The sequence below is a fragment of the Camelus bactrianus genome, chromosome 5 (genome assembly GCF_048773025.1).
Source record: "Camelus bactrianus isolate YW-2024 breed Bactrian camel chromosome 5, ASM4877302v1, whole genome shotgun sequence".
Classification (NCBI taxonomy): Eukaryota; Metazoa; Chordata; class Mammalia; order Artiodactyla; family Camelidae; genus Camelus; species Camelus bactrianus.
The window spans coordinates 60361701-60388831 of record NC_133543.1 but is presented as its reverse complement, the minus strand read 5'-3'; the positions used below and the strand labels follow the sequence as shown (position 1 = coordinate 60388831).

The window sequence follows — 27131 nt, the reverse complement described above, 5'->3', positions numbered from 1 at the left end:
CAACTAGTAAGTTTACCACAAAGGCCAAAGTTTAAACTGGTAAGATCGTCACACTAGTCAAGCTCTACTTTAAAAATCCAGACTACAGATGATTCAAAATACAAAATACAAAAAAATACTGTATTTGTTTGGCTGTATTTGCAGTGTATGATTGGGGAAACAAACACAAACTGACTTGCCCATTCCTGGATAAGCTTCGATAAAGATTTAAGACTCTGTTCAATATGGTAGCCACTAGCCACATGTGGTTACTAAAGTTTAAAATGAGTAAAATTAAATTACAAATTCAGTTCCTCATTCGTACTAGCCACCTTTGAAGTGCTCAGTTGCCACACGTGGCCGATCAAACATTTCAACCACTGCAGAAAGCTCTTTTGGACAATGTTGGTGCAGACAGAGCCCTGCAGCTGCACCTCTGCTCTCCTGGCCTCCATTCACAGGCTTGCCTCCCAGTGAGTGGTGGCACAAAGAACATACTGACGCAGTGCACCCCCCAGAGTAAAGCTGGAGAACAAAGCTGACCCAGTGGGAGGGCCAGTGGACTAACTAATTCCAGCTCCACTATCCATCTCCTTATTAGAAAACAATGTTCTATAGCTATCTGCCCAAGTTATTCCAACCATAAAGGAAAAAAGAGATGATCAATTTTTACTTAGTTTTAACACTTTTACTTAGTATACAGTTTTACTTCACAGTTCCACTTCCTCTCCTTTCCCCCAGTTCAGTCTATTCCGAAATAAAAGCACTACAGAGGTCTGTTTAACAATGGAGAGTAACAGCTGGGACTGACTAAGCAGCTGTGTGGGAAACAAGTTGGCCACGGCTTTCCCCCTGCCATACCATCTACCGTCAAGAGGAGGAAAAAGGATGTTCCCATCTGACTCAAGAACTCTGAAAACCGGAAGGGTCACTTTTCTTTTTCTCATCTTACTCAAAGCTATGGTAGGCAAATTATAATTCCACAGTTATGAAATCACCACAAACTGCTAGGAAACATAGGATTATACACCCTCCTGCCAAATCTGGGTCAAGGGAGTTGTAACAGCTTTAAAGGATTGGAAGATGAAAGAGACCTGAGACTACTTGGCTCAAAATATTACCTGCTCAGAGAACCCTCAAGCTAAATTAGCTCACTGCTTCCTAGCATTTCCAAGGCACTATCCTGCTAGAAAGGAGATTAAATTATTAAATATTCTAAATTCTGCATAGCTTTTAAAGTAATTTTATTCTGCAATTTTGAAAATGTTCAAGTACTTTTAGTAGTATCTTACGTCAAACACTACTCTTTAAAAAATCAGCGTTGTCTGAGTTATTAGAGGGCTCCCAAAGATTTTAAACTAATACTTATTATTGATAAAACACAACTGTTTGGAGGTTGGGTTGCCTTATGGTGAAAAGACCCAGAGAGGGTTGCCAGATTTAGCAAGTAAGTCTCTCAATTATTTTTTACAACTGCATACAAATCTACAATTATTTCAAAATAAAAAGTTTATTTGAAGAAAAACTTAGGATACCCAGTTAAATTTAAATTTCAGATAAATAAGATATATTTAGTATATCCCATGTATATTTGGGCCATACTTATACTAACAAGTTATTTGTTGTTTATCTGATATTCAGATTTAATTAGGTGTCCTGTATTTTATCTGACTACCCTAGACTCAAAAGGATTAGCCTTCATGGAATCTGGAAAGGCAAAGAGTGAAAGTCGACAAAACATGGAATCACAATCAATATGGAGAGAGTAAATACAGACACTGCAAAGAGAGGTGTGTCTTTAAAACATGAGAAGATATGACTACAAGAGCAAACCCTACGCCTCTGAAACTAATGCTAGTGCAAGAGAATCTTGTCGGAGGAATTTTTCTACATTAGTTGTGCTCAATTCTAGCTCCCACTCTATTAATTTTTTCCCATTGACATAAATCCCAAATACTGCTACAGACTTGTGCCTCTCCTCCTCTTCCAGCTCTGGCTTGCTCTCAGAATAAGGGACCCAGGAAATGCCTCTGATTCTGTTCCTACAGGACCAGGCTTGGACCCTCTTCCTTTCAACTATGGCAGCCATGTAACCCTCAGTTTATCCACTGGTATTTAGAGTAGTAGCTCTTCGTGTAGCTGAAACAATACATACAAGCCATAATCTTGGCTACAGGATCTTCTAAAAAACTGCCAGAAGCAGTTCAAGACATCTAGCTGAGGTCTAACCAACAAATAAACTTGTTTTAGTAAAGTCATTCAAAAAAATTAACTCAATCTTTTGTAAACATCTTTGCCGTTCCACAACTCAAACAAATAATTTCATATTCAAAAAGTATTTTAGATACAGATATCCAAAAGATTAAAGCTATAAAAATAAATTCGTTAAATGGAGTAGGGAAAAATACACATTTATAGAAACACAACAAATTCTTCAATAATCCTTATAACAGGAAGCTATAAACCAAAGGAATTAAACCCAAATGCTCTAAAGTACAAAGCAGGTAATGTAAATTACTTAAATAAACCAGCATATGGGGAAGAGTGAGGACTATGCTAAAATAAAGAATACCTGCCACCCCAAAACATATGCATATTGATTTTGCTATACAGATCCAGTCACCTAATTTGTGGTAACCCATTTTGCATTTGCAACCCTTCTCATAACCTATATGTCTAACCCAATCTCAGGGATAGGCATAAACTGTAAATATGTATCATTCCACCCCAACTCCACTCACCCCATTGTGACTGATTCAACGATGAAACCAATTAGAATTAAAGAAATGCAACTGGACTTCTGACAGAAATACTGAGGCCAGGAATCTTACAGTGTTTCACAACTGCATCTGAACCTAAAGGATGTAGCTGGGAGGTACCAGCAGTTATCCAATGACCACAACGAGAAAGCCTGTCCAATGCTGGAGTCAACTAAAAGGAAGCAGAGCTGGCAGATGGAGAGGTAAGTCAGATGCTGAGGGGATGCCTAAGGCTAACTCTATCCTCAACTTGTAGTTATGTGAGACAGCTTATTCAGTTGTGCCATTATTATGTTATGCAAAAAAATTATTTTTTTCCCTCATATCAGTCTGGCTTGAATTTTCTACTACTGTAACCAAATGAGTCCTGACAGAGGCATTTAAAGTCATTTTTTAAAAATAATTCACAAACACACAGTGCTGCATTTGGCTTACAGGCTGCCAGTATGCAAGTATATGCAAATATGAACTCTTGGGTTTTATTTAAAGCTTTTCAAAATATTTTTTAATAAGATATAGTCTGCCTTAAGATTTAATACACCAACACTAGTCTTTAAACTACATTTGGCAAAAGGCCAAGAAGCAACAGCAGCCTTGGTAGTCACTTACTATATCACCTGTCAAATAAAGCAGACTATAACGCCTTGACCTCTTTAAAAAGAAGCACGCCCTAAGCATGCATATACAAGGCAAACATAAATCGACAAGTATTCCTCATCACTGAGTACTGTGCTAAACTGATTATCCTTATCTCTTCACCCTACTCCGCATGCATATTCTCGCATGCATACATACAGACACACACATATAAACACACACACTCGGGCACACACATGCACATTCACACCTGATGCCATGAGAATATCTAAGGCAGGGTGAAGGATGGCATGACCTTCGGGATCAGAATTAATTAGTATGTCTTTAGACTAGTTACTTAATCTCTCAAAGATTTACTCTTCTCATTTCTAAAAAGATGGTAATACTGCCTTGAGAACTGAGAAATATAGTAACACATGTAAATTACTTAGCAAAATACTGAGCATAGTCAATAAGTAATAGCTGTTGTTTCAAATGAGCATGCATAGCTGCAATTAAGTGACACTTGTCCTAATTCAACACATAAGAAAAAAGTAAACAACAATAAAAGTATACAAGACTAGGAGTCTTGGAAAACAACCTGGTTCTATCATGTACTATGTGCAAACAAATTTTGTTTTATTAAGTTTTTTACTATTCAAAGTAAGTGTTCAAAAACAGCAAACTATGGTATTAGGGTTGTGAATAAAAATTATAATCCAAAAAACAGGGAACTATCTTATTTAAAGTTCACATCAAATACAGTCCAACTGTAATGAGATTAAGTCAACTTCACATCTTGAGACAGTATTATCCCTCCTGGAAGTAAGTTCTTAGAAAGTAACACATACATAATTTGAATTCAAGTTACTTGAAAAGTACTTCTACAAAATGTCCAGAGTGAGAACACCTTATCTGCTCATTAGAGGTTGTCCGAAACATGAGTATTGCTAATGGCAAATTATCTGTAACAAGATGAAAGCGTTCAAATGCATTAGCTCACCTATGCTTAAAAGGTATTAATATAAAAAACTCATAACAAATGATATTTCAGCTTAGAAAGCCAATAAAAATACTTTCAAGTCCAACGTAAGCTCCTTACTAAACTTCGTCTAGGAATTCTAATTAGGCCAGATATACTTCCTGTCACAGAAGTGATGTTCAAGATATACTTTTCATTCTCAAAGAGAATAGATTCTCTCTCAGACAAAAAGTATGCATGTACTACTACCATAAGATACCAATAATGAAGAATCATGGGCAGAGAGAGAGATGTTTCAAAACAGAATCCTATGGAAAACAGCTTGCATTTCTATACTGGGTGTTGAGCTTTCTTTCAGACCTCTCACATCCAATCACTTCTAGCCAAGAAGGGTTATTCACCTTCCTTTTACAAACTGGGGTGTGCCCCAGTTCTTGAAATCTATGCTCAGTTAACAGAGGTAAGAGAGAGTAAAAGACGAGTTAATCCATGACAGACAGTATGATACAGGGCAAACATTCTAAATCTATGCTGTCCATTACAGCAGCCACTAGCGACCTACCACAAGCACTTACAAAGTGGCTAGTCTGAACTGAACTATCATTGAAAATGTAAAATAGAGACAAAATTTCAAAGATATTCTACTCCCCAAAATGTAAAACAGCTCATTAATAATTTTATACTGTTGACATGCTTAAATAATAATTTTGGATATTTGCATTAAGAGAAGTATATTAAAATTAATTTCATATTTCTTTTTACATTTCAATATGGCTACCAGAAAACTGAAAATTATGTATGTGGTTTGCATTACAATTTTAAAAAAATTTTATTGAAGTGTAGTTGATTTATAATTCAACTACAAATCTATGAGTTTAGAAGATTTTTTTCATTTGCAATCATTCCTAAGTTTGTCTCTAACAACAAAAAAAGAGATGTGTATCTGCCAATTTACACAATCTACATTTCCTGTCACACTTCCATACATTTTCATACAACCTCTTAGGACTTGCTAACACCAGCAAACAATACAAACTACGCATATTAATATATACGACAGATTATACTTGAACGTTATGTTGTTACTAAGGTACTAGTGCTTTTATCATGCAGACGACAACTGATACACATTTTCATTAAAACAGAAGCCCATTAATACGAATCTAAGAGGTGTTTCCTAGAATTTCATTTGCCAGCTAGGTGTGGAAGGCCACCTGTAGTTCCAGATATTGACAACTGGGCTTCTATTATGCTGTATTGCCTGCTGCCTGCAAAATTCAAGCCCTTGAATTTCCATGTGCAACAGCCAGAAAAGTGGATATTTCCATTATTAAAACACAAGGACATGGACAAACATCACTTTTTTATACTGAATAACTAAAAACAGATATTCAAACAAATGCCTGTATAGATAAGTTCATAGCAGCACAACTTACAACAGACAAAAAGTGGAAACAACCCAACTGTCCATAACTGATGAGTGGATATAATGTACCTGATGCTTTTACTTCATATTGTATTTTTTTCTTTAAAAAAAAAAAACTGAAACATAACCGATGTACAATATAAGTTACAGGTGTACAATACAGTTATTCACAATTTTTAAAGGTTATACTCCTTTTATAGTTACTATAAAGTATTGACTATATTCCCTGTTTGAAGTGCAATATATGGTTGTAGCTAATTTTATACATAATAGTTTGTACCTCTTAATCCCTTACCTCTATACTGCTCTGCTCCTCCCCTCTGGAAACCACTAACTTGTTTTCTATACCTGTGAGTCTGATTCTTTTGTTGTTGTTATAGTACGTATTTCTCGAGATGCTCCATAAACTTTTCATCTTTAGCCTACTGTGGTATGTCAGAGGACTGGGAACTGCCATTCTTCACAGTCATGCAACAAACATCCTTTGTTTGAGGGGTACTATTTATTCTCTTCTAATAAATGAATTCTGTTTGTTTTTACAATTTTAATACTCTTGTTCATCAGTGAGATTAGATGATGGTCATTATGGTAGCACTGGTATCATGAGTGGGCATTTAGGTTGTATTTGCCTCAAAACACACTTAAGGTAGTTTTTTATCTTTTCCTATGCTCTAGAATAAAAGATAACATGGGAAATAGCCACCACTTAGAAGTTTAAAACATCTGTAAATCTGCAGAGAAGAATATTTAATGAAAGTAAAAAGTATACGTTTTTAAAAGTTAATTTACAAATAATCTAATCCACATTTTCAAATGAATCATCCATCCTCTGCTGATTATCTTAAAAGAGTATGCTGCACTTAAAATTTTTTTTTTCTTTTTTCTTTTTTTTTAATAAAAGCACTTAGATTTGGGGATGTCTCTGGTGCTTGGAGCTTGTGCAATCTTCTTTTGAAGTTGCATCTTATTAAGTTCTGATTTACTTTTATTTTCAGCTGTTTGCTCTAAAATTTCATGCCCTCATTAAGTCATTAGCTACACACACATACATATACGTACACACATGGCCTTAATGTTTAGCAGACACCTCCCACACACTTTCACCAATACTTCTGCATTATGACACAGGCGAAGTACAGGGGATGCTTACCTTAGAAAAAGCCATTAAAATCAATTAAGAAACATGATCTTAACTGTCCTTCTCTGGCATCATAGAGAATACATGGTAATTCATTATCTCCCTTGCCCCTTTCCCACTCTCCTCATCCCAACAAAGACCTTAAGCCTCAAGACCACTATTTCTCAAAAAAAAAAAAAAAAAAAAAAGATTAGAGTGCAGCTAGTACCTGAATCCTAAGACATGCTTTTCAAAATTCACATTCTCAGGCCAGCCTTGGACTACTAAATCAGAATCTCTGCTTTGGATAATGGTTGATCACAAGAACCTCTTGATTCACCAAGCCTAAGCAAAACACTGTCCACATAGAGCATCAGGGTAAAAACCCTACAATTTATCATACTACCTGGGATATTTCTGAAAGTGGAAGGAAATGCCAGTAACAATTACACTAAGACAAAAAATATAAACCAGGAGGTATGGTCAAAGCAGGGTTCCCGTAGTATGCCACATCTTTGAAAATTTGGCTAGTTTCAGAACTACTTTCAACTAACAAGTTCATTAACATTATTCTAAAATGTAGTGCAAGAGTATTATACTAAGAGTTGAAAAAAAAACAACAAAAAAAAAACTAAGATCCATACCCAGACTTGGTGCCTAGTTCAGTTGGGAAGAAAGAGTACATGACAAAAGGCAGTGAGTAGCAGAGAATAAACAATATGTAAATCTCTCAAAAGAGAGATGCACAGGAAAGGCTTCACAAGATGTAGGATTTGAAATGGGCCTTAAAGGAGCACTACTGTTTGGTGGATGAAAGCCATTCTAGGAAATGAGAGAAGTTGTAAACAAAGATGCAGAGCATAGAAAACCCATGTTATGCCCAGAGGTGAGAAACAGACCACTTCTGCTAGAGCACAGGGCTTTTATACATTAAGAGAAGATAAAAATAAAGATAAATGAAGAGCCAAATGCAGAAAATTTTGATGAACAACCACTGAGATTTCTGAAGGAATTTCATAATCAAAAAGCAGCTGTGATACAATGTGGCATGAGTGCCCAGGGGAGATGAGCCAGGATAAAAGATACCATACATATGAGGGAATACTAAATACTAAAGAAGAGTAATTAGGAGAAAGAAGATGCATTTCAGGAATGTCAAAAAGAAGTTGAAAGTAAAGAGACATAGGAAGATAGGCACTTAAAAAAGAAATTAAAAGTAAGTCATACGAAGAAAACATTCACAGCTAGATTACCAAGTGGTTTTTTAAAATAAAATAGAAGAGAAAAAGCCAGATTACAAAACGATGAATGAGATACAAGACAGAAAAGTGGAGATGTGGCTATACAGATGGCTCAATAAACTAAAGATAAATGGGAAGCCATATAGTGGAAAAGAAAAAAAGATGACAGAATTAAATGCGCATAAAAAAAATCTCTCAGAAACGGGACGAGGTTAATAATAAGAGACTGGAGGTGAATGAAAAGGTAAAGTTCAGTTTGAGGCAAAGGGCTGGCAGAAAAATCCTGCTGAGAGCACAAATTTTCCTAAATAAAATCAAATTCACTAATAATAAAAAGATCAAAGGAATATACAAAGATAAATGTCTATTTTTCCATAGAAGACAATTACATATGCAGTAAAATCATACACATTAGGTCATGACAGATTTTACATAAGAAGTCTACTACAAATTATTCACACTACGTGAAGCAATGCTATACAAAAATACTTTTATTACAGCACTATGATTTGCTATCATTAAAATGTGGAATCTAGAAGAGTAATTTGCAACTGAAAATGATAATCCCCTGCCCCCGAACATCTGGAAATGGTACGAGGTGTCTGCAGGGGCACAATACTGGGAGAGGCCCTACTAGCATGTCTGCTGAGTCCAAGGATACAACCTTCCAAGGCAAAGCACAACATGGCCCAAAATGCCAAAGGGGACCCTGGTCAGAAACACTGTCAAGAGACAAAGAAGACTGCTTGTCGTGTATATTTAGATGACAGTAAAGTTCATTTTTAAATTTAATTCTTGTGATTAATTTGATTCTGTTAAAGGTCTTTGCATTCCACCTTGATCTATTATAATTCAGAACTTGAAAACAGACCTATATTTCTAATGAAGGTATTTCAGTTATTCTAATGCTAAGACATTAATTATCCCTTGACAAATGATGAAGAGGTGGCTAGGAGAATGTCATATGCTTAAAACAATAGCTCCAACAAGTATTCAGTTTTCAAAATAATACCTTGGGCAATGGTTAAGTTGAATAACATGCATTTGCATTATTTTATCACCAAATTATGTCCATGCAACTTTTATATATACAAAGTTTTCTAAGGCTAAGCAATTTAAGTTGAAGTTTACTAAAATTAAGAAGGTCTATAAGGATTATAGTGGCAATATACTGAAGAACTATGATGAATTCAAACACAACAAATATGAGTTCACAATCCGTCTGAAAAGGATACTAGGAAAATAACTCATTATTTTGAAACAGAAGGAAAAATAAATCCGATAAACAAGGAAAAGAATTAAGCACTTATTCTGTCTTCACTATAGAAGATGTGGGTAAGTTTCTCTTCAGAGATGTATTCCAATGGCTGCCAGCATCACAAAAAGATAATCAGATCTTATATTTCCTGATGGAAAAGCTTAGTACCACCGATGAAGCAGTTTTGTTAAAAAATAAATAAATAAACAAGAAAGAAAGAAAAAGAAAAAAGGGCAGAAGGTGGGAGGAGTGTCATTCCTGAATCTGATCAAGCCTCTTGACCTAACTCTCAAATTTATAGGAAACACTGAACACAAAGAAGATATTAAACTAGGCCATAAAAGTGCAATATGCAAAATTCAGACAGAGAAACTCAGCCATGTGTCTTCATTAAATAAACTACAAAAATGAAAAAGATAAAAACAGTAACAGAGAAAGAGAAAACTTACAGATTAGAAGAGATAAAAAAAGACACCAACCAATCACACAAAGTATCTATTTTATTTGGATACTCATTCAAATTAGTTGTGGGGAGGGAAGGTGGACATCGCTGACACATCCGTAAATCTGAACAGTGACTGATTTAGAAACTTTGATATTTTCAGATGTGCTAATGACTTTGTGGTTAAGTTAAAAGAAGTTCTTGTGTTTTGAAAATGCACACTTTTAATATCTGTTCTTTAAAAATGCAGATGAGATGACGTCTGAAATTTGCTTCAGTGTAATATTGGAAGGGGAAATGGATGGGGACAGATTAAACAAGAGTGGTCAAGGGTTGGCAACTACTGAGACTGGATGAAGGCTACAGGCGTATTCATCACACTAGTCCATTTCCTTTTATATATGTTTCAAGTTCTCCATAATAAAAAGCTAATTTTAAAGATTAAGAAACGTCAGCAGGAGGGAGAAGTGATCATTTGCAATAAGTTTATTTCAGGGCTATAAAAGAACAAAATGAATACTCGGCATAGTCCTCTAATGGATATGGGGATATTAAGCATCTGGGAGGATACACAGAAATGTCTTTAAAATTTTTAAACAGATACTGGTGTAAATAAAATAAAGAAAATCTAAAGGTCCACTAGTTAAAACGTCATTGAATTCCACATGGTTACATGCATTGAAGTTTGTTTTCAAACCCTTCAAATGCCAGATTTTTCCTGACTGTGATAGCAGGTAAATTTACAAGTGTATATACATTACAAATCTAACAAATATTACCAATACCCTTAGAAACAAGAGTGAAACAAAAATAAAGCCATAAAGCCAAGGCCTTATGATGCCCTCTACATTTTGTTGTTGCTACTGTTTAAATTGAGGAGACTACAGAAAGCAATAGGAAGCCATAAAAAATATGTAGCTGCAATCTTCTGAGATCAATTCTCCAGGGGACCCTAAATAAATGGATTCTTGACCTACTAAAATTTAATGTTAAAAAATGATCCATTTGTAAAGGACCTATAAGATTGTAAATGGCAAAACAAACTACAAATAACCACCCTCAGAAAGGGAATGAATGGTGTTTATAAAAAGTGAGTCTCATGGATATAAAGGGAGGATCATCATGATGATTTATAAGTAAAGGAAAATAAAATAAAAAGGTAACAAAATTCATGTTTCCCTAGGCCTTTCACTCAGACCAAAACACGTGGAGCAACACTCCCAAAAGCAATTTCAGACTAGAGATGTCTTTATTTTTCCCCAGACAAGCTAGAAGTTAAACAGAATGACAAAGTATATTTGCTCTGGGACAGTGAAGCAGCAAAGAAACTTAGGAATGGCATAACTGGTCCAAATCCCTTCAAAACAGGCAGACTAAATCTTGGACAAGGAATGAACACAGCAATATTCCAATTCCTTTCAAAGTCTTGTTTGTTGCAAAAAATCATCAAATGAAAACAATTATTATATACACCAAGGACCAAACAGCAGAAGCTGGGATTTTTAAAAATTTAATAACTCTACAAATTTTACTCTCTTGCTATTACTTAAGGTTAATCACTTCTTACTGACCATCACAGCCAAAACAGGTGCTAAAAACAAGCTTAGGCTGTTTCCTTATACACCCTTATAAAATTGATGAAATGTCAACAGAAGAAAAATCTGAAAGCTTTAGAACTTAATGTTAAATTTAGATAAGATGCAAAACACAGATCTGATTCATAAAACTCATTAGTTTCATTGATCTAAAATGAATTATATATACGTAGCAGGTCACCCTGAAAACATTAGGTCTGTTTTGCTAAATGGACCAGCTCCTATTCAAAAGACAGTCTTAGGAAAAAAAGCAAATCCCCATACTAATAAATGGGAATAATTTTTGTATAAAGTCACAAGTTTGGAGAAAAAAATAGTGCTTAAATAAACTACAAAACTGTATAAAGCAAGATAGAATTTAGAGGGATCTAATATAAAGCCAAGTTTCTATAAAAAGTCAGATCTGGTACCAGCATTAAAAAACAGTTAAGTACACATGTTGCTGAGAAATCAGCATTAAAATACTCCTAAAATCCTATGTGACTGGGGTTTTCCTCCATAAAGCTAGAAATTCTTATCCGCAGAGAGATTTTTTTCCCCCAACTTCAAAGCAATTCATAAGCATGGACTGTTTCACAATACCCCAGAGAAAAAAGCAGAGGTAGATTTAAAGTCATTTCTTCACCCAAATAAAAGCCTTATACAAGGAACTACAAGCCAGAGAATAAAGATTTGCCTTTTCTGTTACGATCGTATTCAATCCCTGACCTTCCTTACACGGAAAGAGAGTAGGCACGCAAGAGAGCTGGTAAACTAGGGAATGTTCCCTGAAAAGAAAATGCTTCTAAATGATAAAACAAACAAACAAACAAAACAGAAAAACAACCTAAGGTGAGCCTAGCAACCCCAAGCCAAAGAAGGAAACTCCTCTCTCCAACTCACCACATGGATCTCACTTGCCAGATTCTAAAACCATAAGGTATTTTAGATCCTTCAAGAGACTGTTTCATTAAAAAACAAATGGGATATACTTACACTAAGCATATACCTATAGACCCATAAACAATTCTGAATGCTTTTACCAGGTTTCTCAAGCAGCACTGTACAAAAGCAAAAATGCTTACTTCTACATCAAAAGCAAGCCTAGATTTTTGCCCTGGATCTGTTATGTATTTGCACTACCTATGTGACAACTCTCAGGTTAGATTTTGAAATCTTAACAAGGACGATACTTCATTGGATTGTTCTGGGAACTGAAAAAGACAGCATATTAATAGGCACTATACTATGGAATCCAGCAGTGTCAGACTGGGTGCTCAATTATTTCCTCTTCCTTCTTCTAAAGTGAGAGTGAAAGTCACCTATTCATGAAGTATATATCCTTTGTGGGAGAGAGACTGATTTCTTGCTGAATACCCATATGTTCCCCTACATTTCCCAGCCACCTTGCAGTTAGTTGAGGCTGTGTGATTAATTCATGTCTTATTTCCAGACCAAAGCACTTAAAAGCCAGCACATGACCCTCTAGCTATCTTGCCTGGACACACATTCCTAATGGCAGAGCTACAAGATGTAAGCCACACAGATCCGAGTCAACACATGGAAGAGCTATCCAAGAGAGTCCTTGGACTTCTAGTGGACTTCATACCAGAGAGAAATAAATGTTTGTATGTTCATGTTATAAGCTTTCTAGGTTTGTTTGTTAATGCAACACAGCTTAGCAAAATTCAACATATCCTTTTATAGCCTAACTGCACTCAAATGCTGTAAGACAAAATGCATACATAAAGATGACAAGTTCTGTGTTTAATATTAAGAGATACCTCCTTTCTGTATAATTTTGTATATCCTGAGTGAATAGAATGATTAAAAGAATATTGATAGCAAACTAGAAAAAGTAACCCAGTATATACAGAATAACTTAAAAAGAAACTGATACTTAAAGTTTCACCTAAAGGAGAAAGAACTCTAAAATCAAGAGGGTAAATTTTGTTGTTAAGCATACAAGTTATAGAATTAAAAAAAAGCAACAATCTGGGGAGAGGGTATAGCTCAGTGGTAGAGCGTGTGCTAAGCATGCACCAGGTCCTGGATTCAATCCCCAGTACTTCTATTCAACAAACAAACCTAACAACACCAAAATCAAAAAAATAAAATAAAAGTAAAAATAACATAATAAAAAATAAAAAATAAAAAAGAGGGGGGAGGATATTACGAGTTCAGTGGTAGAGCACGTGCTTAACATGCACAAGGTCCTAGATTCAAATCCCAGTACTGCCACTGAAAAAAAATTTTTTTAAAGCAACAATCCAAAAATAACATCTGAGAAACTAAAATCGATATTAAGAAACAGGTAAGAGAAAGAAAAGCAGAACAAGACTTTAAACACCCTTTCACCAACAGTAAAAGAGCTGGAGTCATTTGTCATTGTAATAGAAGTAATACAGGGCTACAACTGCTTACCCACAATTCTGGAATCCCAAAAGCTCTAAAATCAAAGGTTCTTAAATAAAAATAAATAAATAAGTTTGGAGCCAAAAAATTTGGCAGCAACACCAAACATGAACTAAACTCAAACTATCTGTAGTCTCTATTTATCCTACTTAGTATGACTATTCATACAGTTTTGGTGTAGAAATATGAATGTGTCTCATTATGGAGTGCTGCCCCAGGTCCCACTAGGGGTGTTACATAAAATACAACAAACACATCACAATCCCTTTCTAAAATCTGAAAAGTTCTACATACTGAAACACTGCTGGCCTGAAGGGTTTGACATAAAGGACTGTGACTTGTAACAATAATAGAATAATCTCTGTATTGTCTTAATGATGCAAATAAAAATCAAATGAAGAGCATGGCTTTCTAACCTGTTTGTAGTTCAATCAATGTACTGAATCAAACTGAGTTTTGATGATTTTCCAATGGTATTTCTACTTGATAGTACTACAAAATTCCTAGTCCCACAAAGATACAACCAGCCTAAAGCTAAATCATGGGAGGGTATAACTAACTAGTAGGAGACTAGTTAATTAAAAATACTGCTGTAAGCATTTCTGGCCCCAATAGACCATAATTTAGCAGGTACTCAAGGTAGCCATTCCTGTAGGTTCACATAAAAACACACACATGTATCAGAATATATAGGATAAATATAAACTATAGCATCAAAGTAGTGGGAGGTAGGGATAGCAGCTCTGAGGAAGATATAGAAGAATGTATTCAGTAGGCATCACTAGTAAGACAGAAAAATTATGCAAAAGTCTACAGCAGGATTTCTCAACCTAAGCACTACCAACATCTTAGTCCAGATAAATCTCTGCTAAAGGGGGTTGATCTAGGCAATGCATGGTTATTTAGTAGCATCCTGGCCCTCTACTCACCAAGTATCAGTAGCAGCCCCTCTCCCCTCAATTGCGAAAAGTCTCTAGGCATTGCCAACTGTCCCCTAGGCCCAGGCAGGGGGCACAGGGGGACAGGAAGGCAAAACTTGTCCCCAGATGAGAACTGCTGATCCAGAGGCAAGAGAAATATTAAAAGTTTAAAGATGTTTTTTCTTCTAGATACTAATAAAATGTTAAACATAGTTCCCTGTTAAAAGCAACATGGGAAGAGAAAAAAAACACTTTCTATTTCTCTAGGTCTACAAGTGGTTTTATTCTGTTTTTAATCTTTAATTTTGTAGGAAAGATGAGAATGACAGATCAAGTTCTCCATTCTCAGTCCGAATGCTCTTGCATGTTAAGGAACAATGATTCGTTGCCTCTCTTAGAAATAAACATATCCATCTGTTGTCACAGTGACTCATTCAAGGAGGGAATAAGGTACCAACTGGTTACCTACAGAAAGGAACAAAACAATTTGGGATCTTGCAAAGTAACCACATAACTTTTTAAACGAACATACAGTTTTCACCCACTTTCTGACTGCATTATCCGTATTGGACATAATAAATTCCTAATAAAAATGTAACTTTTTAGGGGAGAGGAGAGAATATTATTTTCAATCACAACATTCTTTTGGAAAAAATTTTTAGTCACAACAGTACTGAATCTTTCTGCTACACTGGCATATATAAGGGAAATGATTAGCCTTACTGTGAATCAGTGTCCTTTTGTAATAAAGATGGCAGCCAAATACCTTTGATTAATCATATAAAAATTAAAATTTTGAAAAAGTAAAGAATATACGGGATATATAACAGATTTTCTCCAATCCAAAATCATTGTTTTGCCTGGAATTTCTATTACTGTCAATTTGACAGACTTCAATTTATTCATTAATTTAATGAATCTTTACATGCAATGCACTGTATGAAGCAAGACACAACATTTAAGACAATCCTTTCAAAGGAAAGCTAACTCTTGCAGAAGGTAGACAAGTAAATAATTATAGTATATAGCATTAACATACTGGATTATGTATCACTGTTGTGCTGAAGCAACTATTAGCTTCTTGAAAAATAAAATACCACTTAAAATGATCAGTAATGTCCAAGTACCAAGAAAAATCCTCATGATTTTTGAGGTCTATGCTGATGCCAAAATTTAATTAATTAATAATGGAAAACACCTCTCCAGTCAGAGTAGTTCTATATTTATCAGTTTTACAAATTGAGCTTCCAAGTAAGATTTAGTTTTTATAAAAAGGCAATTACAGGATTTTTTTTCAAGAGTTGAAAACAAAAGGACTAGATGATTTATCACACAATTTTGTTTTATAAAATAGGGTACTTACACAAAGCACACACCAGCTAATGTAAACAATACCAATCTAATATATAAGTAAAAAAGAAAAAGCAACCTATCCATGTGAGGGGGTTTAAAGCCAAGTATTGTATAAGCAATCAACAAAGCTGTAGATATCAAACGTTATTTTGATCACAACCTGCCTTCATACACCAATTAGAAAAAACTTCCAAAATCTCCCCTTATATTGCAGAGAAGGAAAGAAAGTGGTATGTTTAGATAACTGGTGAACTATATCAATTCAAAATCTAAATTTTGCAAATATTGATATAATCTCATTCTCAGTAGAACTACAAATTCTTACAATTGAATATTTAAAAAGAAAAACACAACTACTGCCCTTATTTGAAAATTATTTTTTACAATTTACTGGACAGTCAGAGAATTCTCTGTTGAATTAAGTACCATTAACCTTACGCATATTCCTTTAAAGGGATATATATATACTATTTGTTCACCTTTGCCCAAAGTTCTTAGGTTTATTTTCTTTTTTCCTCAAGTTCCAAGGAACTGCTTTTACTAACATCAGAAAAACAGCTACTTGATATGTTCTCAAAAGCAGGTGCAAAGTTGATTAAGATAAAATTATTTCTATAGTAGGATGCTGATGTGCTGAAGAAAATGCCAGCAAGAGTGACGGCATACTGCTAAACCAGTTCTTTAACCCTCTCTGGCCACTTCACTGACCAAATTTAATTGTTAAAGAACTTTAAAACATTTCTTCATCTAATCCTTAAACCAAACTTACAAAGGGTAGGGGTATCATTTTAATCTCCATTAGAAAGCTAAGAAAGTGAAAGAAATAGTCCATAACTTATCTAAGATAATACAGTCAGTAAGTGCCAAAGCAGGGATTTGAACCCAGACAGTCCAGCTCCAGTGCCGGTGCTTTTCAAACCTTTATATACATACAATTTACCTGGGACTCTTACTGAAATTCAGATCCTAATTCAGTACTTCTGCAGTGGTGAAGGCAAGATTCCACATTTCTAAAAAAATCCCACCTGTAAGATGCTGCTGTTCTGAAGACCACCCTTTGAGGAGCAAAGTTCTATCTTTCTTAGAAAATGGTGCAGAGTGGTGGTGACCCTCAAAAGGAGGCAGAGTTCATCCTCGGTCAGACAATTAGGCTTATGAGTAAATCAGAGGTTGCCAACTTCTGGTTTAGAACTTAACTGCTTCCTTTGTAAAAATTTTTTTAAAAAGAGGGAAATTAGCAAAACTTGTAAGTACTATAGTACCTACTTTCAAGTTTTGCATATTAATACTATAACTTGATACTGTTACACCTCCCTCCCAATAAGGCCTTGTCTACATCCAAAAACTATTTACAAATGTCTCTGAATATCTACCTTAACGTAGATTCAACTTGAACATATTAAAGAATATTTCAAGAGTATATATTTGTAGTTTCTCAGATATGGAAAGAATCAGAGGCTGAGTTAAAAATCCAGCACCTTTCTAAACTTTTGCCACATGGCAAGTGGTAACAGAGAGGACAAGGACACCCTTTGGGAAACAGATGGAACATAAATGTCTTAAATAAAAGGGATCTAAATTGGAAAAGAAGAGGTAAAATTGTTACTATATGTGGATGACATGAAACTATATTCAGAAAACCCTAAAGGCACTGCACAAAAACTACCAGAACTGACAAAAGAATTTGGCAAGGTTAGCAGGATACAAGATGAACATACAGAAATCAGTTGCATTTCTTTACACTAACAATGAAATATCGAAAAAGGAAAGTGAAGAAACAATCCCTTTTAAGATCACATCCAAAAAAACCAAAAACACCTAGGAATAAAACTGACCAAGAAAGTGAAAGACTTATATGTGGAGAACTACAAAACACTGACTAAGGAAATTAAAGATGACTTCAAGAAATGGAAAGCTATCCCATGTTCTTGGATTGGAGGAATTAATATTGTTAAAATGGCCATACTACCCAAAACAATCTACAGACTTAGTACGATCCCTATCAAATTACCCAGGACATTTTTCACAGAACTAGAACAGATAATCCTAAAATTTATATGGAATCACAGAAGACCCAGAGTTGCTAAAGCAATACTGAAGAAAAAGAATGAAGCTGGAGTAATAACCCTCCCAGACTTCAGACAATACTACCAAGCTACAGTAATCAAAACAGCATGGCACTGGCACAAAAACAGACATATGGATCCATGGAACAGAATCGAGAGCCCAGAAATAAAACCCACAGACTTTTGGTCAGTTAATCTTCGACAAAGGAGGCAAGAATATACAATGGAGTAAAGACAGTCTCATCAGCAAATGGTGTTGGGAAACTGGATAGCTGCATATAAGTCAATGAAGTTAGAATACTCTCTCACACCATACACAAAATAAACTCAATGCCTTAAAGACTTAAACGTTAAGACAAGACACTATAAACCTCTCAGAAGAAAACATAGGTAAAACATTATCTGATACAAATCTTAGCAATGCTCTCTTAGGATAGTCTACCCAGGCAATAGAAATAAAGGCAAAAACAAACAAATCGGACCTAATTAAACTTATAAGCTTTTGCACAGCAAAAGAAACCAAAAGTAAAACAAAACGACAACCTACAGAATGGAAGAAAATATTTGCAAAAGATGAGACTGACAAGGGCTTAATTTCTAGAATATATAAACAGCTCATACAACTTAATAATTAAAAAAATAAAACCAATCCAAAAATGGGCAGAAGACCTAAACAAGCAATTCTCCAATGGAGACATACAAATGGCCAATAGGCACATGAAAAAATGCTCAATATTGCTAATTATCAAAGAAATGCAAATCAAAACTACAATGAAGTATCACCTCACACCAGTCAGAATGGCCATCATTCAAAAGTCCACAAACAGTAAGTGCTGGAGAGGGTGTGGAGAAAAAGGAACCCTCCTACACTGTTGGTGGGAATGTAGTTTGGTGCAGCCGTTATGGAAAACAGTATGGAGATTCCTCAAAAGACTAAAAATAGACTTACTACAGGATCCAGGAATACATCCGGAGGGAATTTAAATTCAAAAAGATACATGCACCCCAATGTTCACAGCAACACTATTTATAATAGCCAAGACATGGAAGAAACCTAAATGTCCCTGGACAGATGACTGGATAAAGACTCTGTGGTATATTTATATACAATGGAATGCTTCTCAGCCATAAAAAATAATAAAATAAGGCCATTTGCAGCAACATGGATGGACCTGGAGATTGTCATTCTAAGTGAAGTCAGAAAGAGAAAGAAAAATACCACATCACTCATATGTGAAATCTAAAAAAAAGATAAGTGAACTTACTTACAAAACAGAAACAAACTCACAGACATAGAAAACAAACTTATGATTACCGGAGGGGTGTGTGTGGGGGGTTGTTGATGGGAAGGGAGAAATTGGGAGTCAGAGATTTGCAGATACTAACTATCATAAATAAAATAAACCAGGTTCTACTGTATAGCATAGGGAACTATATTCAATATCTTGTAGTAACCTATAATGAAAAAGAATATGAAAACGAATATGTACATACATATATATATAACTGAACTATTATGCTGTACACCAGAAATTAACACATTGTAAACTGACTATACTTCAATACAGAAATAAGTAAATAAATGTCTTAAATGCAAATCACTCATCAATTCTAGTAAATAAATAACTTTCTCTAAAAACTGATCAGGAAATGCCCATAATGCAATTTCCCTTCATTTTCATTGGTGTAACAACTGTTTACACCCTAATTTAGAATACAGTAAGGAGTACAAACTGAAGTCACTGAACGTTATATCTCTATGTTTAAAATGCTTTGGTCTAAGGCACTCCAATACATAAAACTGATTCCAAATCATTGGAAATAACATTTCATCAAACTGTTATACTATCATAAAAAGAAATACCAATACTATCAAAATATATTCAAACATATTTAAAGCCATAAATTTAATTTAACAATTAAGACTATCCTATGATCACCCTGGGTGTAGATACTTTAGACACAGCTATATAATAACTAGACTATTTTATTCATTAAACATAGGAAGGGAGTTAAGAAAAAATCTTAATCAAGTCTGAGTTACTTTGGGTTCGTTGAGTTTTCCTGTATTTCATTCAACTTTTTCCTGAATGTACACAGATATACTTTACATTTCTTCCCCAAGGAAGAATTAAATGTGTCACATACTTTGACAAGCTTGTAAAAATCATATTCAAAACCATAATGGAATTCTGATTAACTACACATGAAAGTCAAAAGAATCAGGTTTCATAGATTTCGGGCAATATGAATCTACATATTCTAGAATTTATTAGTATAGAATCCCATTTTTGGTTATAACATAAATTAATAAATTTAAACCGTACAATCACTATAAAGCTAAAATTTTCACCAAAGCACCAGTCAATTACAAGAACACCACAATAATGTACCTGACATGACGGTAAAAATACAAATTCAGACTTAGCCATCAAAATCCTCAAATGACTCCCATTCAATATTCCAAATTCCTGCTCAAGGACCAGGACTAGATCTTCCACCCAAAAGAATCTGAAGACACTTACAATAAAACACACAAAAGTATGTGGATCATTTATGTCTGATATATGGAAGACAACTGTCCCCAAACTAATAAAGAACTTCTCTAGTTCCCTACTAAGATGCATATTTTGTTTGTGTTTTCTTTAATCACTCACACAGTCACAAAGAAACTAATATATTTACAAGAACCAGTGAACTGAATGATGTCATTTGCAACAGCTGACAGTCACCACAAGTTGTGATGAGGAAAAGCACAGATGATGTATTTCAAGTTCCTGTTCACAAGCAAGCCCAAAGGTTCACTATTTCACTAGTCTAACCACTAAATGTGAAGCATTATTGCATGGACTGGAAAGAAATTTGGTACATAAAGAGCAAAATAAAAAAAAGTCAAACTTTCTATCCGCAAGAAAGACCCTACTTCTTCTAAAGTAATCCTCAGTGACCTTGTGGAAACATTCCTGGGTTAAACACGAAAAGCAAATTTCTTCAGGAACTGCAACTCTAAACTACTGCTCTGAGGGCATTCAACACATGTCTACTGGGCGCGCTACATTTATATATGTACACTAGTTTGTGCCCTATGCAGAAAATCAACAAAAACCTTTAAAAATGTTTACATGCAATTTAAAAACATTTAAGACTCTTGAACTGATAGATCTTTACATCTTTTATAAACGGGAAATACCAGAATATCCTCTGCAAGTAATTCTCCAGAGAGCAAATTTAACTTGACCTCCCTAAATAGCTACAGATCTGACATATCATTTAGAAGCCTAGAAGGAAATACTTTTATTTATTCTCTAAAGAAGTGCTGTTTAATAGAAATATTGTGTGCCACATATGTAATTTTAAATTGTCTAATAACCACATTAAACTCGTAAAAAAGGTTTTAATTTTAAAACATTTTCTAAACCCAGTATATCAAAAATATTAAGATTTCAACATGTAATAAATACTTTTTTAAATAGTAAGGTATTTTACATTTTTTTATTCATACTAAGTTTTCAAACTCTGATGTGTACACTTAAAGCACACCTCATTTTGGACTACAACTGAAATGGTCAACAGCCACAAGTGGCCAGTGGCTACATGACTGGATAGCACAGCTCTTCAGTAATACTTTGAGATCTGACATACTGCTACCTGTTTACATTCATGTTTCCTTTTTGAAGTGAAATGGCTGATAACAAATGTGAGCAAAACTGTTAATTTACTGGATAAATCAGGATCAGATCACCTTATCAGAGGACTGGGTTAACACACACAGTAAGAAGCAACCGGATTATACCCAATTATATCTCAAATAGACTTCAGAAATAGGTCTGATCATCACAAGTGAACACAGCTTGCTGCAAAAATATAAGACAAAAAAAACATTTTCGTACCAAACCATAACACTACCTTATTTCTAGCAGCCACTCTCATTCTTGAACACATACATCCATTCAAATTATCTATAAGACTTTTTCTAAGTTTGATGAATTTTGGAAGGCATAAAGTCACTGCTGAAAAACTGAGCACTAAGTGAGATGAATTGAAAAAAAAATGTTTCAGGGAAAAAATTATCAACAGTTACTTTTAATGCACCTTATACCAACCAAAGATCTTGTACTACTGTACATGAGTTTCACTCAAATGACTTCTTCCCATGAATTCCAATTCATTTACTGCTTTTCATACACATATTTCAAGTATCAAAATTACTAAGAATTTTCCCAAGTAATTAGGCTATTTGATTAAAATGTAAACAATTCCAACAATGCATTCTCTAGAAAACACTAACTAACACCATTAGCTTAACACATAAAATTTGTCCTTAAGGCATGTTACGAATAAATCAAACAGAAACAACCACATTCTTGTTTATTGCATTTACATTTTCTAACACCACATTCAGCAATTTCTAAATTTGGAAGGTCAGCTTCGACTGCACACAAGCAGTAACTTTAAAGCTTAGCAGAATTTTGGAAGTTTCTGCAATATACTTCTGAATAAACACCCTCTACAGAAATATTAAAACAGAACAAAAATCAGCACCATTCATACTAATCCCAGCGAAAAGCACAAATCAATATATTCAGTAAGTCCAAAATATGTGATACACGCGAAAAAGATTTTTTTTTCCTCCCAAATTTAATTCACCGTAAACAATTTTTGCCTAATCCACTTGCAAAGCTGGAGAAGCAAATGCAGCCTCTTCTGCAGCACACGTATCCAAGGATGACACATGAATCTCCTGATATTTTTCCACAGTTTGAAATTAAAACAACAAAATTTGTTTCTTACCTGCAGTTAGGAGGAGGATCAAGGGTTATTTCAGCTAGCTCCTTCTGAATTCTGTTAATGAAATGAGAACAGACAAAAAGGATTTGAGAGTGTACAGAATAACCGGGGAATTACACTGCCCTCTACCACCATGCAGTTAAATGCAAGGCTGGCTTCGCCTTCAGTAATGCTAACATGGCTGCTTCCTCTTTGTTCTCAGAGGCATAACCCAAATCCCTTCACAGAAACTTTGCAGCTTTTTTTCTCACTTGCTACTGTACATAAATAAGACAATTACACCTGATTTGAGAAATAGTCCTCCACTAGTACTCAGCAAAGGATATAAAATGTATTTTAAAACACTTTTTACCAAAGAAATTCTCTTTGCAAGCTTATATGCAAATGAGACAAGAAGGGAGGAGGGAAAGCAGTAGAGTATTTGACAATGACTTCAAGTCACTTTTACCGAGGCAAGAATTAACAGGCTGCTGTGAGAGCACATTAATAATTTTTGACAACATGTTATCTGTCAGAAAAAAGTTTGAAATTTACAAATATTTTTACCAGTGAAAAACTTCCCAGGGACTCTGGCATTCTTATTTAACTGTATTTGTTTTCCCTAACCTTAAGTACAGCACTTAAATTTGATACAATTTAGGAGGAGAAGAGACAATGACAGCTTTGAGTTAAGAGGGGGGGAAAAAAGCAGTTCTCTTATTTTATTCAAATTTAAAATGCTTTCAAACTTAAGATGTGTTTAATATGTTTCTCAACAAGATTACAACAAACTGAGGATTTTAAGTTATTTCAAAGACTGCTTTAATTTCACAAAATATTCTTGTTATTAATACTTGATTACTGATACAACGCAGTGAGAAAAATCTATAGAAAAAAAGAGTACTTCAGAATCACTACAGTACGCCAATATCTGATCAGCTTTTATATTTTCTTTTTCTTTTAGTTGTGATCAATAAAAATCAAAACGTCGATATTGGCTAATGCTATAGAATCATCTCACGCATAATTACTAGAATTCATAGATACTCCGCTATTATACCACTGATGGAGTCCCATCGACAGAATCTTTTTTTGCCACAAATAATATAAATCAACAGGAAACAAATGATTTTTCACTTATATCCAACAAAATATGTTTCTCCTGCTGTTGAGTATTAACGTGTCAAGCATATCCACAAGTTTTAGAGTGAATTAGCACAATGACAAAAAAAAGTTTACAATTACCTAGCACCACCTAAAATGTAAAGGCAAATGGCAAATTTTCAGTTTTATTTGTCCTCACAAGGACACAGAGGTGGAACCTTAGCTTAACTACAGAAAGTAATACGTGGGATGCAGGACTTCACAATCACGTTTGTAAAACTGAAAGCGGGTTGGGCGCACAATTTTTAAGCCTGCTTTCACATATAGCCAAGGCCTTGAATTCACAAATTTTCTAGCAAACGTGACCATTTCTGATCATTAAGTTTCAGGAAGAGAGGCACTGCTGCTGATCTCTAGAAGTGTCGATTTCAATGAAGAAGAGTATGACTCATAAAAAGGAAACATCCTCAATATACCAGCTAATTTGGGTTCACCAAATTTTCCTTGCCAACTCCTCAAACAACCTGTCAGACGTTGGTCCAATCTCTATGCAAAGACACTCGCACTGAAGTTGTTAGCAAAGTACATAACAAGTTTGGAGGTGGCTTATATACCACCTAAAGAATGACAACTCATTCAAGTCCAAATAAAACTGATCACGAAGGAAACACTTCTGAACTATTGCTACTGATGTAAAACCAACACTAGTGTCCAACCATTTGGAAGACAACCTGACAACGTGCTTAATCCTTTTTGTACACGTTACCTTTTAGCACTAGTGGATAACTTAGCAGTGGTTTTGCTAGAGAGTTTGGTGTTTTTCTTCTGCTGGGTGGCAGAAGGTTTTCTTTCTTCTTGTTCTTCAGGCTCTGGAGCGGCTGGGTCTCGCTGGTCCGCATCTGAACTACCACTGCTGGTGCTCGGGCTCTCATCATCGGACCTTTGCCGATCACTGGACATCTTGGTGAAGTTATTTCTTGGGAAACTTTTAAGGAGAAGAGGGGGAAAGAAAGGAAATGTAAATCTAAGAAATAAATCAACAGCAGTGTCTTCCCGTAATCTTCACCTAAAATCGTATTTTAATGAAAAGGCTTCAAAAGTGTTCACACTTATCTCATCGTACAGCAAGGTTACAGGGGAGGTGATGCGTCTTACAACGCCAGCGTTCAGGGATTTACCGAACTCAAGTTAGGAAACCCACTCACATTTTTTTTCCATCCCTTAGACAATCTATCAATTGTCTACTTTCTCAGAAGGCAAGAAACAGATTTGCCAGGGAACTTAGGCAACGAGCATTAATAACATATGACACACTGTAAATAACAGATCTCGCTGAAAAATGTTAAAAAGTCACTAATAACGTCTAAATATTTACACACTGACATTGGTCAAAGCTACCAAATTCCCTTCCCGAGAGGAAAAACATACCCTGTTAATCGCCCATATGCTTATTTAAGGTGGCGATTCCTCCTCTGTGCACGTAAGCCTTTAAATACAACACTTAGGAATTTAAAAAATCAACTAACGAGCTGCTCCAGCCGTTTCCACGGCCAGCAGCGAAGATTCATCCGGCCAAGACCGAGCTGCCACCCTGGGAAAAGCAGAATCCAAACTGCACCTTCTGCAAAGCTCCCCATGCCAGAAAGGTTCCTCGCTCAATTTTTACATCGCGGACCGACATTTTGTCCAAAATAACGAAAAAGAAAAACCAGAGGAAAAACAAACAAACAAACAAAGCCCCAAGAAGTGCAACAAATTTCCGCGCCCGCAGAGGCGAGCCGCGGCCGGCGGCGGCGGCCACGCAGCTCCGCGGCCCTTTGTGGGGAGGGCCGCGCGGGGGCCGCGGGCAGCGCTCGCCGCGCCGGGCGCCAAGTGATGCGAGCTGCCCAGCCGGCCCCGCCGCGGCTCGCGGACATCGGCGGCGCGGGCGCCCGGCGCGAACAAAGCTGCCCGCCCCCGCCCCCTCCCCCACCGCCGCCGCCCCGGCCGCCCCCCACGCGGCCCCCCGGCCCCGCCGCCTTACCTCGGCCGCCCGCCCGGCCCGCTCGCGCGCCGCTACGGTGTGGGGGAGGGAGAGAGAAAAAAACCCTTCCTTAAGGAAATGGAGGCAGCTGGGGGGGGGAAAGGGGGGGGAGGGAAAAAAAGAAGCCGAGGAGGCTCTGGCCGGGGAGTGTGGAACATTGAAAGTCGGAGGGGGTTGTGCAGTGCCGGGCTCCGGCCGGAGGGTGGCGCCGCCCAGCGCCTTCGGAAAAAAGGGGGGGGGGGAGCTCGGCTGGGCGAGGGTGCGAGCTCCCGGCAAGGCGGAGGGGACGCGGGAGACCCTCGCCGCTGTGGCCTCCCGCCGCCGCCGCCCGGCTCGGCTCCTCCCGGCCGCGCAGTCAGCAAGTTCCGAGGCGAGCGCGGGGGGAGGGGCGGGCGCGGCGGCGGCAGCGCGCGTGCTCGCTCGCTGCTTGCCTGGCGGAGGAACGCGCGCCACCGGCGGCCGGCGGGCACGAGCTCTTCCCGCGCGCTCCCGCGCGCTCTCCCCGTGCCTCCCTTCACCCGGGGGGCGCACGCGGCCGCCCGCGCGCGGCCCGGACAAAGAGCGCGGCGGGGACCCAGCGGGCTGGCCCCTGCCACCCTTGGCCGCGGAGCCCGTGCTGGAGAAGGCGGGGGCGCGGGCGCCGTCTCGCGGGGCCGCTGTGCCGCGGGGTGGCTTCCGGCCTGAGCCCGCCTCCGGAGCGAGGCTGCCCATTGGACTACCCGCCCCGCAGGCTGGGACCAGGGTCATCCCTGGGGCTGGCCGCATCCCTGCTGCCGGCACAGGGGCCGGCGTGGACCGGGGCCCTCACTCCTGGGCAAGGGCCCGGGTCGCGTGGTCGGGAGTTTGCCCTGGAAAACTGGAGACTAGTGGGTGTCATTAATAAGGCCCGGCAGCAGAGGAGGAAGGCTGCCTCTTGCCCCTCGTGTGAGCTCAGGGTGGCAAGATCGGGGTCTTGGGTATTGAGGAGAGAAGTATTTCGATACTAGGTGACCAGCATCTACTTCTCTTTGGCCTTCATCTCACTAAAGGGGACAGTCCTTTGGATGCTTCGAAAAACTTCAAAATCCAAAACAATATTTTAAATGTTCCGCTCAAGCTTTTTTAGAGTGAAGAGGGGAGTAAGGAGGAT

The 27131-nt window shown here is 37.0% G+C and overlaps 1 protein-coding gene across 4 annotated transcripts in view; it reads right to left on the bottom strand.

Annotated features, from left to right (window-relative positions):
* Positions 1 to 26629, bottom strand: part of UBE2E3 (ubiquitin conjugating enzyme E2 E3) — a 79199-nt gene extending 52570 nt beyond the window's left edge. The window contains exons 1-3 of one of the 4 annotated variants that reach the window (XM_074363986.1): positions 26434 to 26629; positions 24746 to 24964; positions 22900 to 22950 (exon numbers count right to left, since the gene is read on the bottom strand). In XM_074363986.1, coding sequence (XP_074220087.1) covers positions 22900 to 22950; positions 24746 to 24939 — 245 coding nt within the window. In that variant the 5' untranslated portion in view covers positions 24940 to 24964; positions 26434 to 26629. Of the gene's footprint in view, positions 1 to 22899; positions 22951 to 24745; positions 24965 to 25407; positions 25547 to 25597; positions 25835 to 26002; positions 26412 to 26433 lie in introns of those variants that run through there. The other 3 variants (XM_074363985.1, XM_010959986.3, XM_010959985.3) reach the window with 3 other exon arrangements.
* Between the last annotated feature and the right edge of the window lie 502 nt (positions 26630 to 27131).